Here is a 24,568-nt window from a genome sequence, read left to right as displayed (position 1 = left end):
TTTGAACTCCACAGTCTTGTGAAGTTAATAAAAGAGGCGTCCTCTGGAAGAAGGATGGAGGGAGAAGGAATGCCCAGTTGGGTTTCCTCAAGGCAATTGGAGCTGCCTTTTGAAGACAAGGATCCGGGGGAGTGGATGGAAAAGAGCAGCCAAAGACGCAACACTGGCAGAGGTTTTAATCCGAAGCAGGTGCTTTACCAGCCATCTCTAGCATCGGCCTTTTGAAGTTCCACCTTCTATCGAGGTGCGGCAAGTGGGACGGTAGGCTGGTGAGCTCTCTCTCTCTCCCTGGAGCCAGCTGGGCAACGTTTAAGGACCACGGTGGAGTTCAGTACCTCGGACAGCTCCCGCTGGACCGCCGCGTACACCCCGCCTCCTCACCCCTCACTTACTTACTCGGAGGTCGGAAAAGTAAACCGAGGCGCATTCGCCTCCGCGCAGCGACGCTGCAAGCAGCGGGAGCGGGCGAGGGAAGCCCCCGTCCACGCGACTTCCCGCTTTCCTTCCTTGCGGGCTCGGCTTGGGGAAGAAGCATGGAGCGGAGAAGGTGCGAGACCTCGGGTGCCATCCCTCCACTGCAGGGACTGCTTTTGCTTTGCCGTGAGTACACGCGCTTTCCCGCCTTTTTTTATAGCGGGAACTCGCCTCTCCTCCCGCAGATCCCGAAAACGTTCAGCCTATTTGCCATTTTTCCAGCTCGATGTGGTGGTGGTGGTGGGGGGGGGAGGTGAGAAAAAGATCGTTTGTGCATCCTGGGTGTAAATAAAATAGATGCGACTAAATAAGCTCCCCTCCTTCCAGTCCCCACCGCCCCGGGGAAGGCAGATCCCGGAGTTCTGTGGCGAAATTCGAACTGATTTAACTTCGTGCCCAGATATGACAGAAGCTACCGCTTGAGAGAAACCCTAAAGCTAAATCTGAATCCTCTTGCTTCTCTCTTTTTCCCTATTTTTCTTTTTCTCTCAACAGACGCCCTCGCCGGTGGGCTGGCAGAACAAGAAGTGGAAAACCTTTCGGGCTTATCTCCCAATCCCGAAAAGGCCATTTTTGTCGTTCGGGAAAACGGAACCACCTGCCTCATGGCGGAATTCGCTGCCAAATTAGTCGTCCCCTACGAGATCTGGGCCATCAATGTCGTCGACGTGAGATTGTCTTCTTTTTGATTTGGAGATCGTCTTTTAAAAAGCGCGAGGATGGATTTCAATATTTGGGGAAATCTGTAGTTTAGGCATATGTGTGTGTGAGAGAGAGAAAGAGAGAATGTGTGAGTGCGCCCGCGCGCACGATCGGTGAAAGAGAGAGAAAGAAAGAGGGGAGGATTCGAATTCATCTTTTTTTAAAAAGCGGCGCGTTGCTAAGGCGATGCAACTTCGCTTTCTCCCCCTCCCTGTCACTCACCCGGGGAAACTGCAGCTAAAGCATCGCTGCATACACACACACACCCGTACGTATAGTTTGCAAAGAGTTGTCTGTCCTGCCCCCGCTCCTGGTCTCCTTTCGCTGCTGCAGAAAAGACTTTTTTTAAAAAATCGTGGAAAGCGCACAAAGTTTACTTCAATCTTTTTCCTTTTGCCTACCGGGGGGCGAGGGGGAGAATAAAAAGATATAATTACTCATCTCGGGTCCCTGGAGCCCGGAGGTGCGGGGAGTATGGGGGGGAGCATTGGTGTTAATACGAGTAATTATTATTACATTTCGGGTGGTACAAGTAAACAAGGTTACGTTTCTGTCTAACCCATTGTGGGGAGCTGAAGCTAGCCACATTTATGTCTTTGTCTTGTTATCTTATATTTGGAACAGGAGATGGAGGTGGGGAGGGAGGGAAAACCTCACATCTTTCCCCCGATGCTCTTTGTGGAAATGTTTTTGTTGTGTTTATGGCGTGCCTTTCAGATGATCACCGAGCAAGCCTACATCCCGCTTTCGCGCGGAGCCGAGGAGCGAGGCAAATGCAGCAGCAACGAATCCGAGCTCCACATCTTGTGGCTCAACAAAGCTTACGCCCTCAGCCTTTATTTTGTCAAGGTATCAGGACGGGAAGACCGCGCCAAAGGGCCGCCTGGAAGGAAAGCCCTGGCATAGGGGAAAGAGGAAAAATGCCGGGGAAGGGGGCGGTGGGGAGAGAGGCAGAATCACCCCGCAGGACCCGAGAAAAACTAAGTGAAGGAATTAGCTCGAGGTTGGAAGGCGGGGAGAGAAATGAAATGGAACAGACCCCTCCCAACGCTAGTTTGGCGTAGCCTTTATTATTTCATTCACCAAAAAACAGTAATACACAGCAAACGAGATTTATATGCTGGATTTTGTATCACAATATCACAAGTCGAACACCCCAAGCTTCTAGGACTGTGTATTATTAATTATTCATAATATTTATTATTACTACTACTACTACTACAACACTGTAAGCCGAATAATAAAGGCGCGGGGAAAAACAGCCGACTGATCAAGTCAACTTCCTCCTGCCCCGGCCGAGCACAGAAAGCTGCGAGCGCGGGCAAAATAAACGTTAGCTTGGTCCAGGGATGGCGGGCGGCGAGAGCTTCCTTTGCCTTGCCTCGAACTTCGGGTCTTTTCTTGTTTTTCTTGTCCCTTCTCGACAGGAGACTCGTAACAAAAGTTCTGGCTCCGAGGCCTGGTGGAAAATGAGCAAAGTCCAGTTCGTTTACGACAGCAGCGAGAGAACCTACTTCAAAGGCGCCGTGAACCGTAAGTAAAGCGCGGCCAAAGCCGAGGCCTGCGGGTCGGCCTGGGCGGCGGCTGAGGAAATTGAAGGTCAGTTGGGGAGAGAAAAAGATAGAAAAGCCCAGGGCTCTCGAGGGTCGCGCGGATGGTGAGGCTGAGGTGGGTCAAAGGAGGGATAGAGAGCGCAAGAGAGACGACCAGGCCGCGCCGTTCAAGAGCCACTTGGGCCTCCTTGCTTGCAAACCTTGCAAGCGCTGCGGCGGCGGGAGGAAACCTGAAACATTTCCAGCCGGTTCCCCCCGTCTTTTTTGTTTTCTTCATCCACCTCGTCCCTTCAAACGCATCTGGCTCAGGCCTGAGACCGGTGCCCCCTCCCCGGCCCGCAGTGCGGATAAAGCGGGCGCCCACGTTTCCCCGACGGCTCCTCCTCCCTCTCATCCCAGTTCCCCCTTCTCTCTATCAGGGGCAGCCGACTCTATCCGACTGGGGCCTGAAACGGGGGATGGGGTGCAATGATCACACCTAAAGCGGGGCCCGGCTTTTCCAAAGCCGCCGGCTGGTTTTGAGAATCTGTGGAAGGCTTTCAGTTGTTCCAAGAGGGTAAAAAGAAGAGCATCCTTGTTGTCAACCAACCAACCGACCAACCATACTGTATGGCCCCCAGGCCAGCGCCTTTGGAACAAAGTGATGCCTGGCCCCACGATCAGCCGGGATCTGGAGCAAAAGTTCCCATACTACCGGTAGTAAATCGTGCTTAGGTTAAAATTAGGAGTTATAAAAACAAGTGTTATGGCAGGTTTCGATGCCATTTTGTCATATTAAGATGGAAGCAAACAATTACATTGATATAATATATTACATTAGAAAGATTAGATAAAGATTACAAAGATCAGATTAGATTAGATATATTAGAAAACCCCTTTTCTAATTGAAGAAAAACCTCCGGAATTTGTAAAAGAATAAAATCACTGTGAGAAGATCAGGACTATACCTTTTTTATTTTTCTAATCATTATGAAGCAAATAAATTGGGACTAAAACAGAAGCAAGGATTATTTACAGTTTAAAAAAAAAAACCTCTTCCCCCAAATGATGTAACAGTTATACTGCTTGTTAGGGGGTAGCATTTGTAAATCACTTCTACGTATTGTACTATAATACAAAATCATACTGTATAGTAATGAATTTGTAATGAAGACAGCATTTCTGTACTCTAATTTTGGGCCGAGCACTTTTTAGTGTAGTGTGTTGGGTTTGGGCAGTTAAATAAGGGAGTTTTATATAATTCTTGAAGGGCAATTAGAAAACTAATATTTTATTTTATGCTTTCCTTTACTTGGAATTTGGAGTTAGTAATTCTTTTTTGTGGGAGCAGGGAGGTTGAAAATTCAAGCAATCTAACATAGAGAACAGTTAGATGTTGCACATCTCAAATGTATTTACTGTGCTCTAAAATACGACCACTTTCTATCTATTTGGGTTTATATTTCTATCAATGGTTAGTGTTACCATTGCATTTCTTTGTGTTTCTTTCTTATGGGCTTCCTTTTGGTGCCTGTGTTTGTCACTGGGCACCTCCGCAGTGCAGAATGTTCTAGGGTCCGTTCTTCCCCTCCCTACCCCCACCACGTTGCTGCATTGAAGCATGCCAAAGGCATACCCATCTGTATTTTATCTGTTCCTGAGTAATTTGGATCATTAAATCTTTGTCTATTTCTAAGAATTAATTAGGAAGAAAAGCCTATTTTACATTAAAATAATGTATAAAAAATGCTGCAGTAGTGGCTTGAAATGTCCCATCTCTTTCACATACAATGCGGTAGTATTGGCCATTATATGTGAATCTATAGCTTACCCAGACTGGATCTGCAACAAAAATCAGGATTTTTTTAAAGCCATTCAGTGTAATTCTTTACATTTGTATTCCAAAATAATTCCTGTTGAATGAATTGTGTTTATTCTTAAATGAGTGGTTGTACAGGTACAGTCCCTTTTAACAAAAGCGTGATATTTTTGTTTTATTCTTTCTGATTCTAACTTTATTAAGATCTTTGCATTTTTTTTCATCATGTGGGTTGTTTATATTTTGAAATCCCCCCTTTTTTCAGAGTTAAATGTTTGCATTATGCAAACATAATGCAAACATTTAATGCATTATCCACTCAATCCATTTTTCCTATACTTTGGAAAGTTGATATTTTTTTGTGAGAGTGTATTGGACAATATAAACCTTTACGAATATTTCTCCTCCTGATGAATCGTTCTACAATTCCATTCATCCCTACAAACAACTGATGAGTTGTGAGTTGTGATCTGCAATGTCCAGAGGTCATTCCAATAGGACTTGTCATCTGGGGTTTTTTTTATGTCCAATTCTGCCCCATCAGCAGTACTTTGCGTCATCCGGCCACTCAGGACCCATTTGTGATGCTGCTTTGAAGGGGTTACATGTGACACTACATGAATGGTGGAGCGTGATTCCCTGGGAATGTTATCTGCAAAAGGTGTGTGTGTTTTCCCCCCCAAGCTGGATCTAGTCATAGAAAGTTAATAATAGCACTGCTGTTAATGCTGAATTTCTAGTTAGGACTTGCTATTCCTTGTGGGATCATCATAGCTGCTATCATCAGCATAAGCCATTAGGTGTTGAACTGTGAGCATCATTTTAGGATCCTAATGGGAAATAAAGGGTCTTTTGCTTATGCATTTAATGATTTTCATCACATTGTGCTATGTACTTCTGAATACAAGGACTGGAGGAATGACATGAAAATGGAAATTAAGATTTTATGCTTCTAATATACAACAGCATGAATGTATGAGAGAACACATGTCTGTTTATTTGCATATTATTCAGCTTTCTCTTGCTATCCACTTCCTTCCAACATCTGCCTATTAGCATTACAACCTAATTTATAAGAGCAAATACAGTGGTACCTCTACTTAAGAACTTTTGTAGATAAGAACCAAGTGTTCAAGATTTTTTTGCCTCTACTTAAGAACCATTTTCTACTTAAGAACCTGAGCCAGGAAAAATTTCCCAGGAAATTTGAGAACGGCACAAAGGCCCGGCCAGTTTTCTGCCATTCCCCCTGGGTTTCTCTCTCTGGTGCAGTGTATGGGAGGCAGCCTTGTGTCGGGTGTATAGGAGGTGCGTGCTCCTCCTCATCACCTCAGAATCCCTCTTTTTTTAAAAAAAAGCCTTAAAGTTTAGATTTTTTTGATTCCCGTCACCTCACCTTCTTCCTTCGGAAGTGACTGTCCTCCTCCTCTTCTTCTTTTTCCTCCTCCTCCCACCCAAATTCCGAGCTTTTATTTCTTTCCTAATGGGTTTGCACACATTATTTGCTTTTACATTGATTCCTATGGGAAAAATTGCTTCTACTTAAAAACGTTTCTACTTAAGAACCTGGTCACGGAATGAATTAAGTTCTTAAGTAGAGGTACCACTGTATTAAAATCTCTAAACATTTTAGAAAAACTAGTTTTCTTTTCTGCAAAAACAGAAGACTGTTCAAATTCTTAATGTCAGTCTTTATCCAATTTGTAAAAATAGACTGTACATACATACACACACACACACACACACTTACATACATACACAAAATGAAAAGGAAAAAAAAATACTAAAACTGAGAAAAGACTAAAAGCATACAAAGTACAAAATGCATATTTACAGACACTGTTGATATTTATTGTCCACATTTTTTGTCTCAAGAAAAATGTTTTTTTTTTAGCAATTTAATCAAATTTCTTATTCTTCAGACATTCTCTGAAGTCTTTTTCTTTTTAATGTGGATGTTATTAAAACCTCAGAGGTGTGGAGAACATATTTATAAAATATATTAAATACAGTTGGTCATGGAATACCATATTAAATAGTCATTTGGACTAGAAAGAAAAAAGTATGATAGTCATCCAATAATAATATTTTCCTCTTGACAGCGGGGAAACACACGGTCACAACACGTCACCTCTCTGCTTTAGTCACCCCAGCTGGGAAGTCTTACGAATGTCAAGCTCAGCAGACAATCACCTTAAACTCCGGTGACCACCAAAAATCAGTTGTTCTCTTGCTGTCAGAGGTCCGCCTCCAGCCCTTTGACATCAGCTCTGATTTTGTTTTCAGTGAAGGTAAGGGACTTCTGGATGCTTGTCAATTTATACATGCAATTTGGAAAGTCAATGGAGGCTCTTGATTGAGGAAGCAAGCAATTTTTGTGGAAGGTTGGGGTAGATAAAGACCAGGATTTCGTATCGTAGCTGAAGAAATGGGGGAAGGCTCCTTCTTTTAGTTTAAAAAATAAACAGCATGTTTAGTGCACTCCTTGGGAAACTTGATGTAAGATTAGTGATGTCAATAAGGCTTTGCCTTGAAAGAAAGCATAGGGCAGAGGCTTGCAGTGACCCAAGGCAACATGGCACCTAATGAAGAGCTAACTATCTCCAATGGCATTCCACAATGCTTTCTTTCAAGGTTTGGGGGGGGGGGCATTTTGCTTACTGGTAGCTGGAGATTTTGTTTCTCAGTAAATACAGATTCATCACTGTTCTGACAAAATGTTTATGATCCCAAGGTGAAAATTTCCATTGTCTTTTTAATTTAATGTATATTCTATATTTTTAAAATTTATTTTATTTATTTGTCATACAAATATTGTATTGTAGTACGTTTAACAAAATATAAATATAAAGTAGAGATAGAACAGATAAAAAGACATTATGACATGTAGATACTGTAAGGTTGAAGATTTTGGGATTGGGGGAGGAAACAACAGTGTCTGGTAGTGAATTCCAGGCATTGATCACTCTATTGCTGAAATCGTATTTTCTGCAATCTAGTTTGGAGCGATTTATATTTAGTTTGTATCTATTGTGTGGTCTTCTGTTAAAGGTGAAGTAGTCGTTAACAGGGAGTATACATTGATGTATGATTTTATGAACAACAGTTAAATCAGTTCGGAGGTGGTGTAGCTGTAAATTTTCTAAACATAGTAATTGAAGTCTGGAGGAGTAAGGTAATTTGTTGCGTGAGGAAGAGTAGAGGATTCTTCTTGTGAAATATTTCTGGATTCCTTCAATTGTATTAATGTCTGTTATGCAGTGTGGATTCCATACAGGTGAGCTGTATTCAAGAATTGGTCTGATGAATGTTTTGTATGCTCTGGTTAGTAGATCGGTGTTTCTAGAGAAGAAGCTACGTAGAATTAAGTTTGTGAATCTTAGTGCTTTTTTGGCAATACTGTTGCAGTGGGCTCTGGCACTTAGGTCATTGGAAATGAGTACTCCAAGGTCTTTGACCAAGTGTGTATTTAGTATTCAGATTCTTTTTACCAATATGTAGGACAGCGCATTTGTTCGATGAGATTTGGAGTTGCCAGTTGTTAGACCATTCAGCTACGTGGTCAAGGTCCTTTTGAAGGGTAGAAGTATTATCAGAGGTATTAAATAGTTTAACATCTCCAGCAAAGAGAACACAATTACTTGTAATATTGTCACAGAGATCATTTATGTAGAGTATAAAGAGAGTGGGTCCAAGGACACTGCCTTGGGGAACGCCACTGTTAACTGGAGCAGGATTAGGTAAGGCATTACCTATTTCGACCACCTGTTGTCTGTTTGACAGGAACGCTGATATCCAATCGTGCGTTCCTGTCAAACAGACAACAGGTGGTCAAAATAGGTAATGCCCTATCTAATCCTGCTCCAGTTAACAGTGGGGTTAACATTTCTCTGACTGAAGAATGTTGTGGCAAACTATAGAGGATTTATTAAATGTCTGTCGTGTGCTGGTGTAACAGCGTGCAGATGTTATAATCCAATATGCATAAATAGGGATCAAGGATCTGCAGTTATAAGAAAATCCTTGATAGATTAGGCTAAATTTCCAAATAGCCAATACATGAAGCTAACAATCCTGCCAGTTTTGTTTGTTTTTTGCTTCTGATGATCGCTGTCCAGAGATACTTTCCTTCTGAATAGGAAGCGCCAGACTCTCTAAAATATACATTTTAAGAACGAAGCAGATATTCTCTGTATTTATAAAGAGCAGGGGAGAATCAGTGGGGGAGAAGTGGTAGGAATGCAGATTTCAGTGAGTAGAATCTCTCCAACAGTGGAATGCTGAAGGAGATGGGGAGTTCTCTTGACAGCGATAGGTTTCTTCAGAACTATGATTCTACCATGACTCATAATAATTAGCCTATCTAATCTTCTGTCAAGGGATCCAAAAATTCCTAAGTATTGTGTATAAAAACATACAGTTTGTATATTATGAGTCTATTTTGTATGCTTTTTAATAGATAAGCAGAAGCACTGAGTAGGGATTTGTCGTCCATTGCATCTTATATACCAGTGATGGCAACCCTTTTTCTGGTTGTGTGCCAAAAGTGTGTGTGTGTGTGCCCGCGATATCGCACATGCGTGCCGATACCCACAATGCAATGCCTGCCCCCCGCGCATGCCTGCTTTCCTACATATGTGCCACTTGCACATCCCTCCCAGCCTGTTTTCGGCCTGGAAAGCCTCCTGCACCAAATTTTGCCAGCACAAATGGTCTGTTGCTGCTGCTCCTCATCCTCCTGCCAGCCTCTCACTCCAGGCAGTGTCCAGAATGGCCATTCGCGCCGGCAAATATTGGTGCCTTATACTTCTTCTAAGGAAGCATTCCCGGCCAGCGCGCCTCTTGCCACTAGAGGCTTTTTTCCTTTTCTGACCAGCTCCAAGCAAGTGGTGCACAACTTTCAGTGCTGTTGCCTACACTGTTTGCTTGGAGCAGGTCTGGAAAGGAAAAATATACATCTAAATTAGGTGAGACTCGCCCCACCCAGGTTCCTCCAAACAGGTCTCCCTATGTAGCCTCCATCAACCTGACATTGATCGCCCACCCAAAACGAGCCTGCCCTCCGAGCTCTTCCAAGCGCCCTCGTTCCGCAGTGAACAAGCTGGGAGCGTGAAAAGCTCTTCCTCTCTACCTGCATGCTGTTTATTAGCGGCTCTTCATCCCCCTCTGCAGCAGCTCCCAGCAAGTGGTGTAGGAGGTGGCGCAAGAGCTGCTGACGTTTGTGCACAGCTTGCTTGGAGCTGGTCTGGGGAGGAAAAATAACAGCCGAATTAGGCAGAGCTCACCCCACCCAGATCCCTCTGAACAGGTCTCCTTATAGCCTCCCTGCTGATCTACACCAGTGTTCGCCCACCTTAAAGGAGCCTGCCCTCCGATCTCTTCCAATCTCTTTCCTGCACAAACTGGGGGCGCGAAACGTGCTTCTCCTCTATTTGCCTGCTGTTACCAGCTCTGCACCCAAGACCAAGAAGATGCTGCCACCTGGAGCCACTGCCCACTACCTTGGTGCAGAGGGGAGTGAAGAGCCTATAACAGCATGCAGGTTGAGGGGAAGAGCTTTTTTTGTCCCTAGCTTGTTCACTACAGAAAGCGGGGATTTGGAGGAACTTGGAGGGTGGGCTACTTTTGGGTGGGCAATCAGTGTCGAGCTGCATTATTAAGAGTGGAAGGTACGTAAGGAGGCTAGTAACCAGGTTCAGGCTGGCATGACTTCTCAAAAAAGAAGGAAAGAAAGAAAAAAGCAAGGGAGAGAGAGAAAAAAAGGAAGGAAGGAAGGAAGGAAGAAAGAGTAGTTCTCTGTTAGCAAAAACCTCAGGAGAGAAGGATTTAGGGGTAGTGATTTCTGACAGTCTGAAATGGGTGAACAGTGCAGTCAGGCAGTAGGGAAAGCGAGTAGGATGCTTGGCTGCATAGCTAGAGGTATAACAAGCAGGAAGAGGGAGATTGTGATCCCGCTGTATAGAGTGCTGGTGAGACCACATTTGGAATAATACTGTGTTCAGTTCTGGAGACCTCACTGACAAAAAGATATTGATAAAATTGAACGGGTCCAAAGACGGGCTACAAAAATGGTGGAAGGTCTTAAGCATAAAACCTATCAGGAAAGACTTAATGAACTGAATCTGTATAGTCTGGAGCAGTGTTTCCCAACCAGTGTGCCGCGGCACACTAGTGTGCCGCGGGACATGGTCAGATGTGCCGTGAGCCCGGCCTGGCTGGAGCTTCCCGGTGATGACAAGTGAGCTTTTGGGGCCCGGTGGGAGGGCGCCGGCGACTGTTGCTTCTAAGCTGCGTGGGCGTGCGCCCACACAGCCATTATGAAACCCCCCCTCCCGCAGAAATTTTTGAAGTGGCGCAAAGCCACGCAGTCCTGAATTGCTCCCTTCTCCGGCCAGCAAAGCCAGCTGCCCAGGAAAGCGCCGCATTTTAAAAGCGCGTGTTTAAAAAGTGTGCCGCTTTCCCAGGCAGCCGGCTTGCTGGCCGGAGAAGCGAGCGATCCGGGACTGCGTGGCTTTGCGCCTTGATGACAATAACGGCGCCGTGGTGGCCTTCAAGCGCCCCCCTTCGTGGTGCCTGGCCACCCGTTCCTGCAGGTAAAAGTCAGGCGGGGTACCGGGAGGCGGAGGTGGCGGCGGCGAATGGCCGGGCGCTGAGCGCCATGGACACCTGGGAGGGCGAAGGGGTGAATGTGGCTACTGCCTCTTGGGCGGAGGTGAAGGCAACCGCGGAGTCTGTGCTGGGGCCATGCGGGGCCGCTGATCCAGGGGGCCGCGGACCAGCAAGCCGCCCTCCACTCTCTCTCCGCTCTCTCTCTTTCTTTCTCTCTCTGTTGCCGGCGTGGTGCACGAGAAAGAGAGAGAGAAAAAGGAGGAGACAGAGAAAGCAAGAGATAGGGAGAGGAAAGGAGAGAGAGAGAGAGAAATGAGAACAAAAAGGGGAGAAAAAAGGAGAAATGAGAAAATGATTGAGGCAGAGAATGAGAGGAGAGAGAAACAAAAGAGAGAGAGAGGTGATTCTTGAAGCATATGGTAAAAAGCACCCAAATAATAAGAACCCCCCCCCCCCAGCCCTCACCTGTTTTTGAAAAGAATAAAAGAGAAAAAAAAACCAGCCCTCACCTGGTTTTGGAAATAGTTTGAGTGTATATACACACACACACTTAAGGGGGGGGGGGAGAGGGTTGGAAAAAGAGGAGAAGTGAGAGGGAGAATGAGGGAAAAAGGGAGGAAGAGAGAGAAATGAGGAACATGAGAGAGAAAAGGGGGAAAGACAGGAGAAGTACCCAGAAATGAGACAGTGGTATAAATTTGAGGAGGGATGATTGATGATTGACTGTATTTATAAGGAGATGTTACATGGGATTGTATATATGAGGGGGTTATTTATTTATTTATTTTATTTATTTATTCATTCATTCATTCATTCATTCATTTATTTATTTGTTTATGTCATTTTGGTTGGTGGTGTGCCCCAGGATTTTGTAAATGTAAAAAATGTGCCGCGGCTCAAAAAAGGTTGAAAATCACTGGTCTGGAGGACAGAAGGGAAAGGGGGGGGGGGGGGACATGATCGAAACATTTAAATATGTTAAAAGGTTAAATAAGGTTTAGGAGGGAGGTGTTTTTAATAGGAAAGTGAATACAAGAACAAGGGGGAACAATCTGAGGTTAGTTGGGGGAAAGATCAGAAGCAACGTGAGAAAATATTTTACTGAAAGAGTAGTAGATGCTTGGAACAAACTTCCAGCAGATGTGTTTGGTAAATCAACAGTAACTGAATTTAAATATGCCTGGGATAAACATATATCCATCCTAAGATAAAATACAAGAAATAGTATAAGGGCAGACTAGATGGACCATAAGGTCTTTTTCTGCTGTCAATCTTCTATGTTTCTAAGAAGGAAGGGAAGGAAGGAAGGAGGCCTCCTCTCTTTTGCATCAAGAGTGTGTGAAGGAATGAAAAATATGATATTTTGATTTGCCAAGATAGCGATTCCTATATGAAAGCAAAGTGCATTTGCTATAATTTCTATTGCCACTATAGCAGTTTTTCCACATTAATCTTGCTAATCTGAGTTTGAAGAAGTTCTTTGTATTTATTGGATAAATTGTCTTCAGTATTCATTGTTAGTAGAGAAATCAGAAATTTGGCATCATAACCAACTATTTGATCCAAGGCTTCAGGTTGGTTATGCTATAATTGTTTTCCATGATTAATAATTAAAATCCATGTTCATCCCCACTGTAGTCCATCTTTTCAAATTCTTCCAGTATGTACCCATTTTATCTGTCAGCTTGATGCTTCTTCAAATTATAGTGGTGGACTGCACTACACTTGCATCAATTTATGATGAAGGTTGTTAACAGGGGGGAAAAAGTGATTTTTTAATGCCTTCCCTTCCCTTTCCCCTTCCTTCAACAGTGGGAATTGCTGTTTACCTTCTGCTCAGTTGTTGTTCTCATTTTGAATTCTTGACATTAGTTTAGTTCAATCGTGATTTCATATAATAAACTTTATGTCATTCTCAGTCTGTAAAATAGACACATGTGCCTAACATTGGCTTGTATAGTGAAGTGACTCCTAATTCAAATTTCCACATATACTTTCATGTCCCCTGGGCAACTTCTCTATTGCTTATTGATCCAACTCAAAAGCATTATCATGATAGTTTTTACTGCAATACAAGAATAGCACCTCAGGGTATATAGCTTGGCTATTCTAGCTGACATGTCAAATTATTCAGAAAGTGTATCCTCCCCCCCCCTCTATTTTCTAACCCTAGAAATTCAAGAGTGTTGTAGGATGTCTTCCTACATTTAAAAAAAATGTCTGAAGAAAAGAGTGAAATTTGGAAAGTTTTGAGGGATGTTTATTGTGTTGGCATTCTATTTTGAGTAAAATATGCATTTTAAGCAGGTATCTTTTGCAGGCATGGTGCAAGATATATTTACAGCAGTGGTAAAGGACAATATGTTATTTTCTCTCTCTTTCTGAATTTCCCATTAAGATTGCAAAGGACTATAACAGTAATTGAAAATATCTCTGTTTTTAGCATCTATTCTGCAGCAACTGCCACACTGCCTAATAGTAGGAACTGGTGGGTTGCTGCAAAAAGGCCTACTATTTCTAAAATTTCTTGATTGGTTGGCCACAACTGTCCACAAACAAAACTTTGAGGGTACAAATGTGTGGTTCTCTTCTATTTAGCAATACAATCAGTGGTGAGTTTGACTGAGTTCCAGGGCTGGATTTATATGCATGTCTTAATTTTATTTTTCAAAGGCAAACATTTTAAATGATCCTTGCCATTTACAGCTGTCCTACTGGGCTTTCTTCCTTTCTAGCTATTTGAGAATTGCAAACTGAATCAAAGCAGATGGGATCCATCAGATTAAAAGATAACAGGAGAAACTAGATATTGCTGCAAGGCTAGTGAACCGATAACTGTTCTTTCAAGTGGCTTCCTGACCTGAAGGTTTTTAAAACTGACCTCTTTACCAAGTGCTCTCCTCATAATGAGGGTTTTACTCCAGTTTGGTTTCTTACAGATGTAAGTAAGGCAAGACTTATTGACCTAATGAGTGAAGAACACTAATTTGGGTTGCTTGCTTTGGCTTCCTAACTGTTAGGCCTAAAATGACATAGTGAGATTCAATCAAATGCAGTTCTATATTTTCTTACTTCTAATAGACAGAATCTTGCCGGACTAAAGCCTTCTAACCTAATAAATACGCCCTAGGAGATTCTAAGGTGTGATCAAAATGGTTTCCCCCTTCCTCCTACAGTTCAGGACTCTGTAGTCTGTTGTCTTGAGTCCTAATCTGGGATGTGCTGCTTCATCCCTGGGATGCTGTGGGTGTGGTTAACCAACATTTTCTTCCACTTCTTCACTTGCACATTTTATTACACCCAACCAGTATGCATATCAGACTTTCAAGGGCATAGGGGGCTTGTATTACATTAAAATTGTCCTACTCCTTGGTTTCATACAGCACAACTTTAACACAATGGGCTAAATTTCAGTTTAGGACTGAGGCGATCTAGATTGAAATTCTATCTCCTGCAGGACCCAAAGCCAGTCCATTTTCTTCTATTCAGCTTAGAATAATTGAGAGGTGTATGTTGGTGAGTCATCTGTATGTTGTCATGAAGTCTGAGGAAAATAAAAGTACCTTTACTTAAGAACGCCTCTCCTTAAGACGTTTTGTAGATAAGAACCAGGTGTTCAAGATTTTTTTGCCTCTACTTAAGAACGCCTCTACTTAACAACCATTTTCTACTTAACAAGCCAAGCCTGGAAAAAATTCCCATGAATTTTGAGAGCGGCACAAAGTCTTGGCCAGTTTCCTGCCATTCCCCCTTTAATCCCGGCCATCTGGGCTGCCAGAGGAGCCTTTTGGTGGCGCTTAAGGAGCTTTGGCAGTCCAGAGCGAACGAAGCATTTTCCTTTCCCTGGGCGCTTGGACAGGGAATAAACCTCTGCCAACGCCCAGAGAAAAGAAACGCTCCCTTTGCTCTGGGCAGCCGAGGAGTCACCTACGAAGGAAAGGCGCCGGCTACAAAGCGAGCGAGAGGAGAGGGAAGCCCTTCAGCATGGGAAGGAAGAGGCAGCAGGTAGCAGCAGCAGCAGCCAGTGTATGGGAGGCAGTTTCACGCCGGGTGTATGAGAGGTGTGTGCTCCTCCTCGCTGCTCCCTCTTCTTTTTTTTTAAAGCCGTAAAGATTTGGATTTTTTTTATTTCCCTCCCTTCACCTTCTTCCTTTGGCAGCGACTGTCCTCCTCCTCCTCTTCCTCCTCCCCTTTTATTTCTTTCCTAATGGGTTTGCACGCATTATTTGCTTTTACATTGATTCCTATGGAGAAAATTGCTTCTACTTAAAAATGTTTCTACTTAAGAACCTGGTCACGGAACGAATTAAGTTCTTAAGTAGAGGTACCACTGTAATCCTTTGTTTTGTAGGAGAAATACCTGTATGCAAAATAACACTTCTCTCCGTCTCTCCTCATTCTTCTCTTTTCTCTATGCTGCAGAACATAAATGTCCAGTGGATCAAAGAGAACAATTAGAAGAAACCCTTCCTCTCATATTGGGCTTGATCTTGGGCTTGGTTATTGTGGTAACCCTCGGTGTCTATCACATCCACCTCAAAATGACAGCCAACCAAGTCCAAATTCCACGGGACAGATCGGAGTATAAACATATGGGATAGCTGGCAAAGGAAAGAGATCAGCTCAAGCAAAAGCACTTTTTATCCTATAGGTCAGGGCCTCTTATACACTACGAAATATACTGTATACTGACAGATGGAGGGGTGGGGGATGGGAGGGGGGATGCAAGGGGAGGGTGGGTTGGGAAGGGAGGGGAGGGGATGGAAAAACAGCCATTTCTCAATGCTTAAAACAGGGAAATAATTTTGTCTTCTCTGGAGAACTGACCCAACAGGCAATGTTCCCTACATTGGCCAAGCATCGTTTCCATTCGTGTGGTGATGGTGGTAGAGAATGGAAATGTATGTTTTGCTCTGAAAATGTATTTACCTCAATGGTGGTGAAGGGAATGAGGACAGTGACAAATGAACCTGTGGAACCTTCCATTTCCACGTTTGCTGGACTATAGTTCTCACCATTTCTATCTTTGCCTTGCTAGCTGCGGCTGATGAAACTGGCATACCATTAGCACGCGCTAATTAGTTCTCCATCCACAATGTAAGCCCATGGCTTGGATTAAGGGGTCTGGGAACAGAGTTCCTGCGGTGGAGTCTTCACGGCTCACGGGAAAATCCTGGTTCCTTTTTCCTTCTGCTCCATTTACCATCTTTTGCAAAATCTGCATGGAATATTGCACAATAGGATGAGAGCAGTAGTTCAAGGGAAACAGGGAACTGACAAAAATTCCACTTTCCTTCTCCATGCCTGGAAGCTGTCATCAGATTTCATCTGTTCCTTCACTAGCACTCCTTCAGTTTATGGAGTTGCCATTATCAATCCTGTTTTTCCAAAGCTCTAGGAATGGTAGGATTCTCTACCGAAATCTCACATATTCCCAAAAGAATAATGCCATTTGGGTAAATTAAAGCAACACCCTCAGGACTTGCTCATACGATCCAGTTCATCTCATTTCCACTTCAACTCATCTCAATTTGAAATATATTTCAAACAGAGCCAAGATTAAGATTCTATGGTTTTAAAGCTTGGAGATTTTTATTTTGTATTTTTATTGCTTATTGAAATGCTTTGGCACCCAAACAGTTTTATGAACGTTGCTGCTCAAATCACAAGAGTGTTAAGCTCTGGTGTGAGAAATGCTTATGGGCTGTACACTTTGCATGTACTGTGACTGAAAAAAAATGCCTACTGCAATGTAATGATTATATAAGATTATTACCAAGAAATGTTTATCTTACTATGCAGAAACTTTCAGGTGTTATAAATAACTGATGTGTAAATATAGATATGGAAGTAAACAGCAAAAACCAATAAATCCTAAACTTATGTTGCTTAATGTGGAGTATTCTTATTATGGAGCATTTAGACAAATATTTTATTGACACTCCTAGGCAAAGAAGAAAGAACGAGATGTAATAAATGCTAGAGGATTAAGGAAAAAGGACTGCATGAGAGAGGCCTCCAGCTAAATAAAGGATAAGAGTTTTGGAATGTCACAATCCTGATCACAGTCCGAGTTTTGTGGCATGGTTCTTTAGAGAAACAGGTTCAGTTTATCCACGGCTTTCCATCCATCCATTGAATTCAATATCCCCCAGATTAACCTGTGCAGATGTTTATTGGTGGCTCAGAGTAGTTTAACTTTGGGCCAGGGTGCTGATTTATTCACTGCATTAAGCCATAAATGGGTTTAACTTGGATTTAACACTATATGAGGAATTAGCCAATTTTACTTTATTCCACAGACTGTAATTAAAACAAATCTGACTTAGTTCAATGCAAGCATCCAGAAGAATGTTTATGGTGCATAAATACAGGAGTCTAGTAGAGTGCTTAAAGCTGGCTGCATCTATTCCTTACTGCAGGGGTGTCAAAACCGCGGACTGCATGTGTCACGTGCTGGCCCCGCCTCTGCCCGGTTTAGCGAAGGAAAAAAGTTCTGATAAGTCATGTGTCAACGTGAGTTTGACCGTATCTGCCTTACTGGAAAGCAAATTGCTTCAACCTCTGAAGTTCTGGTTACATTGGTCAGACTTTAGGAAAGGGGATGCTCCCTCTTTTTACTGCTTCCCCCCTCCCTCCCTGGGACTTACTTCAAGAATGATCAGTTTGCTAGAAAATTGGACTTGTAGAATGCTGAATATAAGAACTGGTTAGGTCAGGGGTCAGCAAAGTTGGCTCTTCTATGACTTGTGAACTTCAACTCCCAGAATTCCTGAGCCAATTATGCTAGCTAAGGAATTCTGGGAGTTGAAGTCCAGATGTCATAGAAGAGCTAACTGCCCACCCCGGGTTAGGTAAACGAAGCTCATTGTTCTTGTCATAGGGTTCATTTCAGCATTATAATTTCGGGAAGGTAGGAATAGTGTTCATTGGATTGTGCTGACTAAGGGGAGTCAGAGTAATTAGAAATCCAGAACTGATGGTCACTTTTTATCTGTTGAGGGGTCGACTATAATAGTACACTCTCCAGAATTGCTCCTTGTTTCATATAAATTGGAAAATAAGTACATAAATAAATGTCAGATTATTTGCAGCAGTAAACAGATCAGTCAAATATTTACACTGATTTTTCTCTTCAAAGACTAAGGACAAAATAGAAGAATGATTTAAAATGGGATTTTATGGAAACATTTTTTTATGAAACAATACAACAGTGCTTTCATCACCATTAGATGCACTCACACAGAGAGAAAGAGTCTGCCCTGGATGGGCACTGCTTCATGAAACAGTTTAGGAGTCCTTTCTATGGACTTACAGTATATTCAAGCTTTGCAGAGGTTAATCACTTTCTTCCTTATAGACTTTCACTCAAAAAAAAAAGATGATGTGAGTCCATGATTACTTACGAATATGGATTTCTATACATGGATGATCCTGGCAAGATTTATAGTTGTAATTGTCAAAGCTATTCCTTACGTTTTTCTCCTGCCGTGATAAAATTATTTTTTTTCTTTCTGGTGTTAGGTATCTGGAGTATGTTTTCCTCAAAGTAGTTCAGAGCAGCATTAAAGGCCCATCATCATCTGCCCTAGGAAAAATAACTATTTGAAATCTTGAAACGCAGTTACCACACAGTAGTATGACTGACTTTGATCACCCTTAATTTAACGCATAAAATTTTAATTCTAGGTTGGTTTAGCATTATCAATGAATCTGTCACTGTAGTTTCTCCATCACCGTACTGTCTCTCCTATATCTCATGTATCTTCTCTTCTATACCTATATCTTTTTCTGCTATTCTCTCATAGTTATATTTCACTCCTTTATTTTCTCCTCTCTTCCCCCTTTAATACATTCTACCTGATTATATCCTCTATAACCCTTATTGTGTATTATTGTGTACTGTACAAAACAAATAAATAAATCTGATCTGTAAAGCTTTGACTGGCCACTAGATATCAGCCAAGTCTTTCCGTTAGGTCTTTACTGCCATCCTGTGGTCATTTTAACATTTGCATCCGTTATGTTATGTCTAAGCTTAGGATGTGGATACATGATTCATGGCTCAAATACCATATACCCTTTCTCAACTTGGGCAATAGAAGTCCAGAGCACTTCTAGATTTCAAGCAAATACATGAAAAGAAAATTATACCAAATAATTGAGAAACAATGAAATGCATTTAACATTACAGTAAATCACTTAGCATGTGGCATAAGCACGTTGATTTTGGGGTGTGCTATCCTTAGTGAACCATTCAGAAGAAATGTTGTCCACAACCTGGAAAAGGTGGTGTCCTAACAGTAGATGTGAAAATGAGTATGGCTTGTTCAACAAACCATGGTCAGTGTGCAAATTTTCTATCTAAACAATCTGAATAATTAATAAGATGCAATTTATTATGAATTTACAGCAAAGAAATATACTTATTTCAACACTACCAATGAGTCATCTTCACCTGCCATATGTAGGACATTAATCTTTCTGAAGAAGGTTGAACAGTAGGTGGAGTAATGCATATAACTAATCGCCACTTCCTCAGCAGCTTCATCTATATGAGGTTATCAATCCTGAATATAAATTATATTCACCAAAATATAGTTTTGGGAATTATCTAAAATAAATAAGGGTTTTATTAACTGAACTGAATGTATTTTGAATAAATATAATTAGCAATAGCACTTAGGCTTATATACCCTCATTGTTTTACAGCTCTCACTAAGCAGTTTATAGAGTCAGCCTATTTCCCTTAATATTTTACCCATCTTGGAAGAATGGAAGGATGAGTCAATTTGGAGCCTGTCATGATTGAACTGCTGGCAGTCGGCAAAATTAACCTGCAATACTGCATCCTGACCATTGTGCCACCATCTATTCACACAATTTTTAATGGGAAAGAAATAACTTGGTTTAAAATGGCTTCCCTCTTAAAATAGACTCCCCTCCATCTGCAAAAGGAAATCCCATCCTGTCTACTGTACCATATGATACCATTCATTTTTGCATTATGACAACCTCCTTTCTTTGCCTCCTCCCATCAAAAGATGACTCTGGGAAACAAAATGTTACCTACCACCCACCCATGTCCAAGATGTAATAGAGCCTTAATTCTATGCACCTCTTAACCAAAAAACTTGGGACTGAATGTACATTCAAAGAAAAGTAGTGCATCAATGTATACAATGTAATGGGTTCTAACTTGAATTAAAAAAAAACAATATACAGAATGGGGGAAAAATATCTTCATTAACCACTCATTCACAAATCAGCAACTTTCTAACCTCTGGGTTGGCTTCTCTTTTATTACAATGGGTATCAACCAACTTACTGATAAAATGAAAGCCCACCACAATGCAAAATGCTCTATCCAGAGACATTAGTTTTAGGATCAGACAGTTTTCTTCAAGTGAAATCAGGTGAACATAACCCAAAACGAAAAGCAAAGTCCAGGTTAGAAAAGACATGGCTTTCAAGTTATACAGTACATAATGAATAAATAAATAACCCCCTCCCACTGACTGAAATAATTATGGAGCACTTAATAAAAGCAAATCCTTCCAGGTCTATGGTAAACATGCAAATCTACCAAACAAGCAACGTAAGATTAATTGTAGTTGCCATTGCTAAATTAACATTTCAAAGGGGTTTAGACAGTTTTTTCTCCTGTATGGCAAAACACATTAACCAATTTTTACAACACTTTGATTTAAACTCAGAAAACGCCCACTTGGTGGTTGACTTCTAAAGCCTGAATAAAAATAATGAAGACAAACGGGAGGCATTGGACTTGGCACGAAGTCAAATGAAGCAATATCCACGTTGTTAAGACTAAGCAGAGATTCTCTTGCCCACAGGTGCCTTGAGTGGGTGTCTGCCACATGCGAAGCTACAAAAGGAGGCTCAATTATTGTGTGTGCAAGCCCAAGTGTCTGCTGAACTATTGGTGCTGCTAAACTCCAGCTTATGCACTTACCACTTGTGGGCAGTTCAGTGTGTTGTGCGGTGTGGGGGATGCAATGCAATGATGAAAGTGTGTGTGCTATGCAGCTTTCCTCATTCGGTAGCCTAAAGTAGGAAGTGTGTGAAGCCTCCGAGCTAGTAGTGGGCTGCAACCGGTACGGTCAGGTGTGCAGTCCCGGTTGGAAAAAATGGAGCTGCATGTACAGCTCCAGCTGACCGGTGGGCAGGCACGCACGTCGGTGGGAGATTAGGATTCTGTGCATGCACTGGAAACCAAATCTTGCCTGAGGATGCTCGTGGAAGCAAATCGCTAGAAATCGGTGAAATTGCATGCGCGAGCATCCTCACGTGAGATTCTGTGCAGATACCCCCCCCCGCCAGGAATGCACCGGTAGCACTGGCGACAGGAAGCCCTTCCTTGCTCTGAGGATATGTGAACGTGGGTCAGGCCCTTGAACTGGCTTGCTTAAAGACCAGCTACAAGGACAGGCAGCACTCCTTGGAATGTCCCACTTTAAGAGATTTCAGAGATGGATGAAGATACTGGCTTTTCAGTACAGTCTGCAAGGGCAGCTGCACTTGCTTGGATGACCTCAAGTAGGATATATAGTCCACAAGGACAAGGGACAAAAGAGAATTTAGGTGAGGGAAAGAAAAAACAGTTATTCCAGGCACTCCACTTGGGTGGTATAATGGCACAAGGAAGTACTGGTAATGAAGCCGCTGTTTGTACACATCAGGGATGTTACTCTTAGTGCCCAGCTCTGGGATGGGCACTCAAGATACATGGTGAATCATGGTGGCAACGTATAAACCCTAGTACAGGGAAGGGCTGCTGGAATTCAAATGGAAGCAAAAACACTCAGCTCAAGTCATGAAATAAGCAACCCAATCTAACACCATAAAGACACTGGTCTGTTTTGCAAACTGGTCTCATTTTCGATCTGGCACCATCCAATGTTAGCTCTGGCTGAATCCATTGCCGGAATACAAGTCCCATAAGTTTTGATTCCAGAGCAGCTAAGTCTCAATGGGACAAGTCGCTCAGTATAGGCTGCACTAACACAACACATGCAACCTGGTTTATTTATTAACTCCCTTTTAAGCCTACACGGTTTATGGATCCAATCAAGTGGGCTGGTGTCACATAACTAACTAATTCACAAAGAAACTAACCAAGGTTAATGCCAGCAAGCTTAACAAGTATGAATATGACTCCTAGATCTTTCACTGACTTGTTTAAGTGTTGTAATTTCAAGCTGAATGTACATAGTCAGAAATGACATAGATTTTGGTGGGCAGCCAAATTTCTTCTTGATCAGCTGATTTCTCCTCTGTTGTTGTTAACTGATCATATGCTTACCACCAGAAAAGACGTGATACTTTCATCCAATGAATACATGAATTGCGACACAACCTTTTCCATAAGCATGAATAGATTTCTCCAGGTGCTTATCGCTTCAAAACAACACTGAAATCTTGACATTTTTGTGGGGGAATGGAGGAATGAATACAGCATTGGCCAGCAATTTAAACATTTTGCAAAATGAAGCCATGTTTGCCTGGCACAGATAAGCAAATCTAATCCACATTCCAAGCTGCACGTGTGTGCGTGTGCATGTAAGTTTGTTCCTCTTCAAAAGAGATTAAAAAAGTAGGAAAGCTCTCGCTCTAATACTTGCTAAGTAATACCGATCACCTCCACTAGCAACTATGACACCAAAGTACATAAATTATCAAAAGCAATGTACAGAAAATTACAAATTCATTTCAAAATACATCACACTGCTATAACCGAGATAAAAAGTGCTTCTTGGGTTGTTTTTCTTTTCTTTTTTTAAAATTCAGGGGGGAAAAGTGTCTCTTATGTAGCAGGAGTGTTGTTCTGCTTTGATCTGCAATAAAAGTTTGGCTTTCCATTGGGGTAATGCTGGAAGTTCCCCCTGCCTCAGTCCAAACGGGATGGTTTAAAATCAAATCTTCTTGCTCTGACTCAAGCCAAAAAAAAATCCAATTTCTCCTAGGAGTACTAGCTGTCGACATTGTCAGGAATTATCCAAGTAACATCTTCGCTGTGACCCCTTCACGGTATGCTGAGCCATGTCAACAGTGGCATATTTCTCACTGGATCATTACCGCTTACTGCTGATTTGGCAGCACCCAACCTCATTGCTTCACTTGTTTCCTGGAAAACAAATCAACGAACGAACAAAAACAGCCGAATTTAGTGGTGCCGATATTGCCTCATGAGAGGCACTATGCAAGATGGAGGCCCAGCCAGTTTCAGAAATGGGTGCCTCAGGAGTTCTTGTGCAGATCCTCTCTGCGAAGGTTCCCTCACCAGCATCAAGTCTAAAAATCCACGGAGAACTGATGAAACCTAGGAAAGAACAAATGACACTGTGAGGCCACCAACATCTAAACCACACCTCACAAGATTGGGACTTGCAGACCAAAAGCAGCTTTCAAAGGTCTTTCATTTAACACATAATTTACTTGCTCCCAATCATACCAAGATAATGATTTACATGGGAGAGAAATTTATCTTGTTCCAGCAGGAGACTTAATCTGCTTCCCCAAGCTTTGAGTTGAACCTATGCTGTATTATTTATTATTTCTTTATTATTGTGACTTGTAGGCCGCCCAACTCCTTGCAGACCCTGGGCAGCAGACAGCAATGTGAAAATGACAATATAAAAATAGTAAAACAATTTAAAAAGCCCTTAAATCATTTAGCTGGGGCAAAATGGAACTATTCACCGGCTCCAGGCTTGCCAGAAAAGCCATGTTTTTACCGCCTTTCAGAAGGCCAGGAGGGTGGGGATTGTGCAAATCTCAGGGAGGGAGTTGATTTCATAGAACCGGAGCTCTATGAAGCTGCCAAGATATTTTTCAACAGTAGTTGCTGCTGTTTTTGACATTTTATATACTGCCCATATAATTTCACTCGAAATTTTTGTTTGGTTTTGTTGTGAGTGCTCCTCGTCCAACTCTGGTGATGATAGATTCTGAGGAGGATGAGCCAGGCCCATCTTGGTAAACTGGACCAGTGGTGTTGCCAGCTGATGCAGAGAGCAAGAGTGAGGAAGAAATAGACCTGGATGAACCCAAGGGACCACCAGAAGTGGTAGATGTGCCAGTGACAGTAGAGTTTGACAGGAGGAGGAAGATCTGGAGCCTTTGCTAGTTGCCCGCTTTAGAAGGCTAAGAAAAAGACAAGAATACTTGTATGGGACAAGGAAGTAGTCTGTAGTTTGTAACTCTAGGGAATGATTGAACACTTTTTATACGTATTTAAGGGTGGCATGTGGCTAATTTGGGGTGGAGTTACAACATTTTGGAATGGAGTTGGATGAAGTTTGAGGTTTTAGCCAGGGTATGCTAGCCACCTGTTATTTTCCTGCTAAAATTCTTGAAGTAAAAGTGCCCTGTCTGCGGAGATGCTCGGAAGCTGTAAAAGTAAGTCTGTGAA

The 24,568-nt window shown here is 42.4% G+C and overlaps 2 protein-coding genes across 7 annotated transcripts in view; one reads left to right on the top strand and one right to left on the bottom strand.

Moving 5' to 3' along the window:
* The first annotated feature begins 518 nt into the window (after positions 1–518).
* On the top strand, positions 519–17,027 carry LAMP5 (lysosomal associated membrane protein family member 5). The gene is made up of 6 exons (XM_070738221.1): positions 519–600; positions 970–1,142; positions 1,894–2,025; positions 2,604–2,709; positions 6,630–6,818; positions 15,559–17,027. Exons 1-6 carry the CDS (start codon positions 534–536, stop codon positions 15,735–15,737), a joined length of 846 nt encoding a protein of 281 aa, XP_070594322.1. The 5' UTR covers positions 519–533; the 3' UTR covers positions 15,738–17,027.
* A 3,379-nt stretch (positions 17,028–20,406) lies between these two features.
* The window catches only part of PAK5 (p21 (RAC1) activated kinase 5), a 182,275-nt gene continuing 178,113 nt past the window's right edge, over positions 20,407–24,568 (bottom strand). For all 6 annotated transcript variants that reach the window (XM_070732655.1, XM_070732660.1, XM_070732658.1 and 3 more), the window contains one exon: positions 20,407–23,476. In XM_070732655.1, the coding sequence (XP_070588756.1) occupies positions 23,321–23,476 (156 nt within the window). In that variant the 3' untranslated portion in view covers positions 20,407–23,320. The remainder of the gene's footprint in view (positions 23,477–24,568) is intronic.

Source organism: Erythrolamprus reginae, chromosome 1 (genome assembly GCF_031021105.1).
Source record: "Erythrolamprus reginae isolate rEryReg1 chromosome 1, rEryReg1.hap1, whole genome shotgun sequence".
Lineage (NCBI taxonomy): Eukaryota > Metazoa > Chordata > Lepidosauria > Squamata > Dipsadidae > Erythrolamprus > Erythrolamprus reginae.
Note: the sequence above shows the minus strand (reverse complement) of the source record. Positions and strands in the feature narration are given on the sequence as shown.